Here is an 11762-nt window from a genome sequence, read left to right on the forward strand (position 1 = left end):
ATTACTGTTAGTCAAGGTTGCAAAAGAAGATTCCAATTAGGGTCTATCAAAATGATTTTTATTTTCTCTCCACTTATTACCAGAGAACAATATAAACAATCACAAGGATTTTGTAGTTTAGAATTACTAGTAGTGTAGCCTGGTAGAAAATTATCAAGAACACATGTTTGTCTCGGGTTTATAACAAAATTAAAAACTATTAAATATAGAAAGAATATCACAAATGATCACTCAACTTTTACATGTTCGACACTTTGGTCACTCAACTTTAACTTTGTTATTTACTTTTTTTTTAGTAAAATGAGGTCAGCACTTTATTGAAATTGAAATATTACAATGATACCATGCCAATAGGCATAAAAAAGAAAATAAACAACGCGAAAGGAAAAGATGCAAAAATTGCATCTGAAATACAAAGAATTAAAAATGCAAGAGCAGCAGCATCGAAATGCAGCGCTGATTTTACACTACGGATTGCAGCCGTGTAGTGAATTGAGTAGTCGGTGGTTTGACTACCCATCGAACTCCAATGCACAATTTGACAAAACTCAACTTGGCGCTGGAATGAAGGCACTCTCCCACCTAAAGATCGAAGCCGGCCAAGGGTGTCAGAACATGGCGATGTTGGCAGACGATCTTTCACGAACAGGTACCATAAACTTGGGTCTCGAATCCAATACCAGTAAGCAAGAGTCCCAAACCAATCTAGCAACTGATATGCAGCCCACCAAAAATAGTGGGCCATATACCAAGCCCAATCTCCACCCGGATCCCAGATCCAGACCCGTGTGCCAAAACACCCGGATCCTAGATCCGGATCTGGAACCTTCTGCAGATCCGCCATCGTGATCCCTGATGGCCAGTCCACCACCACCGCCGGCTCAATCCCTGATCCCCAGCCCACCATCGACCAGAAGTCGAAGAGAGAGTATGAATCAACATGCACAAACAAGACCAGAGGCCATAATCACCATGAACCCATAAACCCCCAACAATCGAACGTGAAGACCAGCCATCGTCACCATCAGCCAAAACACCACCGTGAGCGACCGCCGAAGACCATGATTGGCCTTGCACTCCTTTAAGGCCAGAACTCAGAACCTTCGTCCTCGAGTCTCTGACTCTCAATTGGCCAAAATCCCGGCAAACCACCCCATAACAGAAGGCAGGAAGAATGGCAAGAGACGGACCAAAGCCCGTGACCGACTCCATTGAAGTGGAGTAGATACAAGGAAGACCCATCTCAAAGGAGACGCCGCCGCCCCAAACCCTAGCAGAGCTAGGTTGATATGTTTTCCTTAGACAATTATTATTGCACTTTGTTATTTACTTTAGTCACTATGTTAATTTTTCATTAAAAAAAAAAATATTTGCCACAATATAATTGATATTTTCGTTCAATCAATTATGAAAAATTGAGAAATCTGAATTAGAATGATTGAGAGAAATGACTAAAGTGAGACAAAATGCCCAGTTAGTGACTAAAGTGATTGACAAAATAATAGTTGAGTGACTAAAGTGATATATTTGAAAATTGAGTGACTAAAGTGTCGAATGAGTCATAGTTGAATGACCATTTGTGAAATTCTCCTTTAAATATATTGCAACTATATTTCCTTCTCTAATAAAAGTGTCTTTATAGTCTTTTTTTTTTCAAAAAGTTTCAATTTTGAAGGATTGACGTGGTACACGTACCTGTCTACATAGCCCTTAAGTATGGATTTCAGCATGAGATTTACTAACATCAAGACCCCACGCAGAACTTCTAGTATCGGGGATCAAACTTAGATTGAAACTCAACCACAAACATGCGCATACCAACTAAACCATCCACATTGGTACAATAATAAGGATTTTGTAATGCAAAATTACTGCTAGTCATTTCATTTTTCCGCACACCTGATTTTAAATATATAAAAAATCAGGGTGTGGAATAAGTATTTAAGATTACACGGATAAACATTTTCTTTTGATTGAAGAAGAAAAAAAAACACAAACGAGAGCCAACCAGGTTTCTCGTCCTTCCTCCCAGGTTTCTCTGATCTCCCTCTGTTTATGTTATGTTCTAGTTACCCTTTCCCCTTGAATTTATGGCGATGTTGGCTTAGGTAGCAGTGCAGTAAATTGAATAGAAGGGAAAGCGTAGACATAGACACATGCAGAGGAGGCCATGTGGGTCTCAAAGCTCAAGAACATGAGATGGTCCGCCATGGTTTTGGGCACTGCCAATTCCCTGGTGCTCATTTTGGGTATCTATTTTCTGGTCTTGGCTTTCCCTTCTTGTGATCGCGGCCTCCTCGTAATGCTTGTGGCTGTTCCTTTCTTGGCTGCTCTCCGCATTGCCACCATGGTCAAGACTGGTTCAGCCCAACAAGCCACTGCCAAGACCGTTCTTGAGGAATCTCCAGCTGATGTTCTAGAAGATGCTTCTCGACCCGAAACCAGGGTAATGCACTCTTGTGAGTCATTCTATGAATAATCTGTGGTGATGACACTGTTTCATTTCGCTTGTATTTTCGAAATGTAGCATGTTTTTATGTGATTAAATCTTCAGGGTGGAGCTGAAAATGATGAAACTATTTGTATTTTCAATACCTGTTTACTTGATGTTATGCAAATGATTAGGCTCTTGGTGAGTCTATGAAAAACTCTAGAGATATAGAACAAGGAAGGACAAGGAAGATGCTTACTATTTCACTAGTTTTCTATTTCTCGCAGGGAGCTTTCTCCTTATCAAGTTAGTATGGGATTGATTAAGTTAGTTGAGGATTAGGATAAACTATTCGTGATGATAGTAGGGAAGAATGTTATACCAGATTACAATACATTTTCTTTTTCACTTGCTCTGATCTAAGATATTAACTAGTTAGCATTACCATGTCTAGTGCCAAATTACTAATGTTTTAAACGGATGCTGGAGTCACTTCTCTAACGATTTGCTGCTGTTCACTGTCTTCCCAAAAATTTGGTATGCATGCAAGTTCATTTTGCGGGAGTCCCTTAATTTTTTGTGTGTTTCTCCTGTAGAAGAATGGAAATGAATCTAGTCATTTTGGCAATGAAAGATGATCCTGTTGTCTCACTGGTAATTTAGTTCACGCCGCTGCCTAGGTTAGGGAGACACCAACAGGGGGAAGAAGCAAACATGGAGCAGAGATGGAACTATTTAAAAAGTCCCATAGAGAGTTTGGACACGCTTTTAACCTTCCTTTGATCATAGATATGTGCAATGTTATCAACAACCTTTTTGGGAGGTATACTGCTGAAAGTAATATGTTCTGGAAGAATTGAAATTTGCAGTACGTTGAAGACCTTAGTAAGCAGTGTGTAATGGTGAAATTAGTGAAAAATCAATGCACATTTGATTTTTATTGTACAAGCAGAACATTTCAAAATGGAAGATGGACACGCGATAAAACTATTTGATGGACATTAGTGAAATATCATGATCAAAAAAGCCACGAAAGGTCCCTCTTTCTAAGTGGTTGATTTAGCATTAGGGCTGATAATTCATGATCTAATATGTTGGGATATAGCAAGAACTCATCGTGTATTCTTCAGAAGCTTTTATGTTTATTTGTTGAATTGCTTTATTTGTCATAATGTCCTGCTCTTTTATACTTCTTGCATGTAAAATGAGATAGTTTTGAAACATTATGTGAATTTTTGAGTTGATGAGTGATTCCATTTTATTTTTTGACTGTATTTTGTACCACAATGCTTGTATTACAGTGAGAAATTATTTTATGATTGAACAGGTGAGGTACAAGAATTGGCTTTGGTGGACTCGATTTGCAACTGTTATTACAGTACTGCAATTTGTTGGTGCATCTTCCCTGCTGTTCAGTATGGTCAACTACATGATCTACTCTCAAAACAAAGCATCAAGTTATTGTGTTCTGGGTAAGGCATGGTGCTTTTTGCATTTATCATTGTATTGGACGTTTCTATCTACTTCTTTTTGTGTAACGACAGGGAATTTAAATTCTAAGACTATACCACCATTATGAAGATAATTGGTTGGTACATACAACATTGCCTTTTGTCCAAACAATATCAGCTTGATGGATTTTATTTTGGAGGATGTGAGAAAGAAAAAAGAAACAGGTCTTGTTTTGATAGTTGACTTGACATGGCCTATGATCATGTGGACTGGGAGTTTATGGAATTTATTTTGGAGAAGAAGGGGTTTTTGATACTTTGGAGGAAGTGCATGAGGGGATGCTTGCGGTTTTTGAATCGCAGACAGAGCCAGGGAAAGGTAGTTTTGGGTTTTCACGACAGCTAAGGTCTGTGTGGGAAGAGAAGAAGTGGAATATCTGATCTTCAATTTTCATGTGATACTAATGTTTTTACCCTCTAAGGGAAATCAGAAGTTGGCAAATTTTTTAAGGTAATTTAATTCATTTGTGCGTGTGTGGATTAATTTTTTGTTTTTTCTGGGTCAAAAATTGATAGGGAGAAGTTTTCAGTAGCTGGGATTAACACTCATGTTGGAAGTGTGGAGCAGTTGTCCAATGAAATAGTTTGAGCTGCCTTTAGCAGGATATCCTAGAGGGTCTCTGGGATACGGTAGTGGAGGAAGGGGGGAGGAGGATAGGTGGGAGGAAAAAGGCCTTCCTATAAACTTTCGGTTCAATTGGTATTGAGAAGTTTACCAATCTATTATCTGTCCTGATTTTGAAGAGAAAGAAGATTGAGAAATAGGAGACTTCTTATGGGAGGGGATGGACTAAGGAAGAAAAATCATGTAATGAATTGAGAATTGGTGATGCAGGTACAAGAAAGAGGTGGTCTGGGGCTGGGATATTTGGTAGAAAAGGAATAGGCTCTACTGTGAAATGGCCAAGGAGATTATAGGAGGAAACAAATTCATTATGGTATGCAGTCATTAGAAGTAAATAAGGGTGCAAGCAAATAGCTGGGATTCCAATATTCTTCTTCAAGGTTCAAGCTGTAATCCCTGGAATGACATATTGCATGGAATCATTTATCTTGTTGCTTGTATAGGTTCATGGTTCCAAAAAAGACCGCTTTTTCATTCCTTTCCTTGTTTCTACAGATTATCCGAAAATCATAACTTTTCTGTTGTCATAATGTGCATTAACTCATGTTCTTTCTCTAAGTTGGGATTCAAGTTTCAAAGGAACCAAAATGGCCTGGAAGTTGAAGAACTCTTAGCACTTTTCTCAAATTTTAGAAAGTAATGCTGGTCCCATCTAGATCAGATAGGAGAAGGTGGATGCTAGAGTCATCGGGGATTTTTTCTTGTAAATTGTATATGAAACGGTTGAAAAGAGAGCCTTTTTTTTTCCCCTTCAGTCTTTCTTCTCATTTGTCTGTGATGTGCAAAAGCTGGAGCTGAGAGTGGGAAACACCTATTCTTACATTTCCCAATTGTTTAACACTTTGGACTAGGTTGAGTTGGGTCATCCCAGCTAATTGTGTGCCGTTTCAGTGTCTTTTGCATTTACCCTGCAATTAACACTTGGGTTTGTTAGTTCTTAAGCCGGATAGTGCACAGAGAACCTGCACTGTTTATAGGTAATCTCATTTTTATCCATCCCAGATAAGAAGAATTAAGTACTGCCAAGGGCATAATGTCCCCTATTGTACTTTTTTCTCTCCTAATAAAGAATGTATTTACAAAACTAAATAGAAGTCATTGGCTGAAATATCAGTCCTTTGAATTATCTTATTAGATGTTAATTTAGCAATATAAAAATTTTCTCACATCCTGAATTCTTAAGAATTGTTTTTGTCCTAATGTTTTTGTGGAATGTCACAACTCACAAATTTGGCAATGTTTGTAATCCAGTGGCAACTTCAAGCAATATTTTGTGGAAGCAACAACTACTCATCTTTTTTGTGATCACGGTGTGTTTGGCTGCGCTGCTACAATGTTTGGCTGGATCCAATGTTTTAAAATGGAGATCCTTTTATGCAACCCAAGATGATGCATGGAAAGCTCATTACAGGGAGGTATTTGATCATGGTATTCGCGAGGCCTTGTGCTGTATGGGACGAGTCAAATACTTGTAGGTCTTACATTTTGATCAATACAGGACATATAGTCATATACAGACATTAACAACACATTTATGTTTTGCTCTATAATATCAATTTATGCCATTTTATTTTTATTAATTGTCTTATCTAACTTTTACAGGAGTGTATTGGAAGAAGATGAGGTTTTCTCAGTAGCTCGACTGCTGGGTGACCTTGTTGCCTATCGTGCAGCAGGCACAGGACATCTGAAACTTATGGCAGGTTCATTTTTAACTTGTGGAGCTTCATTTTGTGAATTGTTTGCACTTCTTACATTTTCTAGTTGAGCATACATTACTTATTGCCATGCATCCACAGTCGATTCATGCTAACGTTACCCTATCCCAGTTAAATCTCTTATTTCTTGTTTTACAAAAGTAAGACTGCATACTTTATACTGTCCAGGTCTCGCACTATTGCGGAACCAGAGCCATTCACCAAAATCCTTTGACGAGTGCATGGAGACACCTGAAGAAAAGATCAGGGAGGCTGCAGATCTTCATAAGTTTGCAGAAGCTGCCTACACGGTATTATGAAAAAGTATTTGTTATATAAGCTTTCTCTTTTCTGCACATTATTATTACAGTTTTTTCATATTTAAGCTCTGTATGATGCAGGGTCCATTACTTGATTTTGGAAGACACCCTTTCTTATTTCCTTGTGCTTGGCTTTATAGGCAAGGGATTTTGACCCCATGGACTCGTAACAGGTCATTAGTTCATCGGGTATCTTACTTGTGCACATGTACAATGCTTACAGCAGTTTTTTTTTTTTTACTTATATTATTCATTATTTATTGTTATTGTTTGTTATTTATTTATTTATTTATTTATTTTTACAGTTATTGATCTAGATGTTTAAAAACTTGATTTAATCATTGTTTCTTAAAAATTCTGTTCTTGCCATCTTTTAGGCTACCCAAACTTGATGGTGATAATTGGTGGCGAGGTCATGCAGCGGCGTTTCTAAAATATGTAAAGTTATCCCCAGAGGTACTTAGACAAGGGCGTGTTAACCAGGTGAGTTATCACCCTTCATGTTTGTAGCTCATTCGGATCAAACATTCATTTATTGTTATTTTTCTTTACTGGGATCAATATATTAATATTTCACTAGATTCCAGATCTAGAGATTTCGGTTATTTGTTTCTAGAGTAACATTGATTAAGAATAGTTGGATCTATGTGGGAGATGTTAATGCTAGAGCATTCAACCCAAAAATGATTGGCGAGAGCTGAGATGTGGAGAGGCCCAGGATATAATATTATATCACGATACAATGCCTTTTATATTGTGGCGAGAGCTTTGATTTGCTGGTTTTCTTTGAAAGTGGAATCTTGTCAACTATTGTCTTTTGCTGTCCTTTTAGTATAATTTCTGTTCCTCCTAAAACTTTATTACAGGCGAAGTGTAGAGCTGCATACTTTGTTATAGTGCTGCATCATCTAAGATCCGTGGTGATTGCTGTTCGGGGAACTGAGACCCCAGAAGATCTAATTACTGACAGCTTATGTAGGGAATGTCGTCTTTCTGCAGAAGACTTGGATGGATTGATAAAGTCTCTCTCTCTCTCTCTCTCTCTCTCTCTCTCTGCTTTATACTGTGTTTTATATATATTTGTCTGATAATTTGGTTCTTATTAGAGTTTGAGAAATGTAACTATGAATGTGGGAACAAAAGCCTGCAACACAAAAGAGAAAAAAAGAGATAAAAGATGGAATAACATCTCCCTAGCTTTGGTTTCATCCATTTGTACCACTGGCACTTTTTTGCTGTTTTGTTCCCACACCATGAGCACTCTATAATTATTTACTAGTCACAGTTTTGTTTGCAGTAGCTGTCTTCTTCAACGCGATGTAAAAGAGAGCTTGATGTCTTTCCCTCACCATGCACACTCTGGTATAGTTGAGGCTGCAAGAGATCTTTTTATGCAAATTGAAGGTGAATATACTTTTTGGTCTTTCCCCTTGAAACTCACTGGGCTGTTTGATGCTGATCCGTCTTACCTAGGACCGGCTCTCAAATGTTAGCAGTGCGAAATTATAAAAATTGGAACTACTAACTTCTTTTCTAATAACATTCCATGGCCATAGAGACAGATATCATTAGTTAAACATTTAAGACGGCCACAAATAGATCAAAACAATTAGACAAACAATAAAACTACAAAGCCAGATTTTCAACAACTAGGATTTCACATTTCTTAACCCGATTTTAACATATAAGAGGTGTCTTAAGTCAGTTATTGCATGCCCTGTTACCCCCCAGAGCTAATGGCATAATAGTATTGCCAAATCTAAAGTACAAAATCCATCTATTTTTTGTGGGTAGCGAAAATAATCATGTTACTGTTATCACCTGTTAAATCAAAACATGTTAACGTACATCAACTGAAGTAGCAAGTCAATCTTACTTTCCAGTGGCTTCAATTGATTTATGGCTTATACTGAAATCAGTTGAATTATGGCTTTTACTTTTCTTTGTGATGAAGATTGAAGAGAGGGAGAAGAGATTGACTGATTGAGGATTTTCAGTTTTTCACATGAAATGATCTGTATTAGGTTCTGGTTTAGATTTAGTAGATGGAGAGAAGGAATAATTAGAGTAGAGATACGAAACATGTTCCAGAGAGAGACAGTAAGACACGTTCATGCAGGAAAAATATTAGTTTTGTATATATGTCGAAATCTCATCGGTAGATATTAAGTTTCTAAATGTATAAGAAAAACCAAAGTAGCTGGCTAAAGTCCAGATAGAAATCATGCCATGTAGGATTCCTTTGCTATCTTTTCCAAGTCTATGATTCTTTTGTTAAGGGTTGATGCAGATTTTATTCTTCCCACATGCTCTCCAAGATATTTTTAATTCTCAATAGTAATTACTAGCTTAACTCCAAGTCACCCTCCAGTTGCTTACATGTTTTTGGATTATTAGGTCTGGTGGTTTTATGAATTGTTGATTGTCTTAGGACTCTATGACTCTTTTAGATTTTCTTTGTCATAATTTGGTTATGCTTTACTTGTGTGACATTTCCTTACCAAATGTTTTCATTTTCCTATTATCTTATATATGCTTTAACATATTCTCAGTTGTGGCACTTCGTAATGTTGATGTTGTTGCAGGCTCTGACTCAAGTGGCCTTCTTTCTTCTTTATTGGGAGCTGGATGTGAGTGTGAGGGATATAGCATTCGCATAGTGGGGCATTCCCTAGGAGGTGCGATTGGTGCATTGCTAGGACTCAGAGTATGGAATTTCTCACCTGAAAATAATGTGATTTTGCAAATTCATTTGTTTATGCATTTCTAGTTCATGACTGAATGGTTATTAGTTTCACTGTTCGTATGCAGTCATGCTTGTCTTCAACATTTGAATTGCAGACAAAAAATGCAAATCAGTATTTAAATCTAACGGTATCGGTCATATTTTGTGCATATTTCTCCATTATATGAAAAAAGAAATATGAATTATGTATTTGGTGACATATAATTTCTATTTTGTAGCACAGTTTCTTGACTTGACTTTTGGGAAAGCAAAGATACATCAGTACTTGGGTTCTTACCAAAAATAAATTAGGATGAATAAACTGTTCCCTCCTAGACCATCAATCTTGTACTATATGGTAGACTATCAGCGCCTCTTGGCATTTGGATATCGTTAAAAAAATTGTTCTTTTATTGAAATCTCTACTCTTCAAATCATGACAATAATGATGATATAAAGGCCTTCTTCTAAGGACTTGGAGTGCAGACATCCTTACTGGAGAAGGCCTGAGAATATAACCCAGATTTGTTTAAAAATCCTGTTTGCTTCAACTTGAGGGAAGCCCATATAATCTAGAAAGATAGACCATATAATTAGAGTATCTCCATCAGTAAATTTTCTTTCACTTGTTTCTTTGTCACTTCTCTCCCTCTTCATATTGATGAAAATCCTTTTGTGTGTTTTTGTTCTCAAAATATTTGTGTAGCTGTATCACCGATACCCAAGTTTGCATGTCTATACATATGGCCCCCTTCCATGTGTGGACTCAGTTGTAGCAAATGCATGTTCTGAATTTATTACAAGGTAAATGTGCTTATCGCTCATACCACTGATAATTTTAGAATAGAATTTAAAACCCTAGCCTGTTTTAATTTGTTATTTTCTCCCATGTACATTATTAGTGCTTGACCTGTCCACAGCATTGTATACAACAATGAATTTTCAGCACGCCTTTCTGTTGGATCTCTCCTGCGGCTTCAAGGTGCTGCAATTATGGCAATGTCAAAAGATACAGAAGCCGATTCAGCTATGATATTAAGGCTTGCACGTCATTTTCTTAATGTAAGCAAACATCAGAAAGATAGGACTCAGGTAAAGGATCCAGCTTCAGATGCCATTTCTGGGGCAATCACTGCCGAGAAGCGTAGCCACCAAATCTGTGGACCTCAATTTGATATAAAAGGTAGCTAAATAGTTTTAACATCCTGATTTAAATAAATATTTTCTGAAAAGAACCTAAATCAACTTTGTGTATCATATACTCATGGATATGAGTGGTGTATTGCTTCACAATTGCAGCAAGTGAGGAACAAGATGAGGGTTTCCTTGCGTGCAAGGATGCTCGCACAGGTGAAACAGATTTTGGAGCTGATAACGATCAATTTACTAACCCTTTCGCCAGTGATGCCATTGCAAATCATGATCCTGTGTCTGAGTTTATGGAAAGTGTCCCCAGATCTGATAGTGTGTCACCTACCGATCCCCCTGAGATGTATCTGCCAGGCCTTGTAATTCATATAGTAGCACAGCCGAGGAACTTCGATATGCCTATTTGGAAAGGCTGGGGAGTCCACGAGAAGACAAAATCTCACAAAGCTTATATTGCAGACAGAGAAAGTTTCAAAGATATGATTGTGTCACCATCAATGTTTCTCGACCATCTTCCTTGGAGGTATCATGATATAGTTTCATTTAACGATTCTTTATTTCAGTTGGACCATCTTCCTTTGATATGTCTGACCAAATATTTTTAGATGTCACGATGCAATGCTAAAATTATTGCAAGCTCGGAGCTAGCAGGTTCGAAATACCCAGGTTCTTCCTAGTGAATCTCCAATGGCGTGATTTATGTGCATTGATATTACATATAGGCCCCCTAATGAGAAGACTTGAGACACGCTCCTTTTTGCCCTTGGGAGTTCAGTTTCTTTGGCGGAAATAACGTGTCTGTATCTTGAACACTGGTCACAGCTGCTTGTGCCGTCACAGTTGTCTGTGAACTGATGTCCAAAATGCAGCATTTCATAACTGAGGGCAATGGCACTTGGAAGAGTATATTTATTCATCAAATATTCTTAGGTGGGCTTCTTCAACTAAATCTCATGTACATTTCACCATCAATATCTAGTTTGGCCATTTTGCTAGAAGCCTGAATGCCCTGGGGCAAGGGAAGTATGATGGTACAAAGTGATATAAAAAACTTATACTGCAGATTGATGCAGCCTGAATTAAATCTCAGTTTTTCACACGTTGATGTGCTAGTAGGTTGGTTAATCTTTGAATAATCGTCTTCCCTCGTGTTTTTGCAGCAACGCTTTCTAGCATATCTTTAAATATTCAAATTTGGTTGCCCATGTTGATCTCTGTAGGAATTCAAGGCTAATGTGTAACCCGTTTATTAAGAAAGCCAGTTGGGTTGTAAATGTAGTTATCAGCTCAAACAGATAACTGCC

The 11762-nt window shown here is 37.6% G+C and overlaps 1 protein-coding gene across 9 annotated transcripts; it reads left to right on the forward strand.

Moving 5' to 3' along the window:
* Nucleotides 1-1957: 1957 nt before the first annotated feature.
* LOC112195904 (diacylglycerol lipase-beta) lies at nucleotides 1958-11547 on the forward strand. 9 transcript variants are annotated; one of them, XM_040518389.1, is made up of 15 exons: nucleotides 1959-2446; nucleotides 3759-3903; nucleotides 5819-6038; nucleotides 6170-6270; nucleotides 6454-6575; nucleotides 6666-6757; nucleotides 6962-7067; nucleotides 7451-7605; nucleotides 7870-7988; nucleotides 9170-9291; nucleotides 9396-9458; nucleotides 10016-10113; nucleotides 10230-10492; nucleotides 10609-10981; nucleotides 11064-11547. In XM_040518389.1, exons 1-15 carry the CDS (start codon nucleotides 2171-2173, stop codon nucleotides 11104-11106), a joined length of 2298 nt encoding a protein of 765 aa, XP_040374323.1. In that variant the 5' UTR covers nucleotides 1959-2170; the 3' UTR covers nucleotides 11107-11547. The 9 variants fall into 9 exon arrangements, with proteins under 9 accessions (XP_040374320.1, XP_040374322.1, XP_040374323.1 ...); XM_040518392.1 differs by adding an exon at nucleotides 3028-3254 and having other exon boundaries at nucleotides 2316-2446; nucleotides 10609-11547; XM_040518386.1 differs by having other exon boundaries at nucleotides 1958-2446; nucleotides 10609-11547.
* Nucleotides 11548-11762: the final 215 nt, after the last annotated feature.

This window comes from Rosa chinensis, chromosome 4 (assembly GCF_002994745.2).
Source record: "Rosa chinensis cultivar Old Blush chromosome 4, RchiOBHm-V2, whole genome shotgun sequence".
In the NCBI taxonomy this organism is placed as follows: Eukaryota; Viridiplantae; Streptophyta; class Magnoliopsida; order Rosales; family Rosaceae; genus Rosa; species Rosa chinensis.

What these genes read in the sequence shown, in the direction of transcription:
- LOC112195904 (XM_040518386.1), top strand. Translation starts at nt 2,171, where the DNA reads ATGTGGGTCTCAAAGCTCAAGAACATGAGATGGTCCGCCATGGTTTTG. An exon ending in ATGGGACGAGTCAAATACTT is followed by an intron (nt 6,039 to 6,169) that starts GTAGGTCTTACA and finishes TAACTTTTACAG; the next exon opens with GAGTGTATTGGAAGAAGATG. An exon ending in GACAAGGGCGTGTTAACCAG is followed by an intron (nt 7,068 to 7,450) that starts GTGAGTTATCAC and finishes ACTTTATTACAG; the next exon opens with GCGAAGTGTAGAGCTGCATA.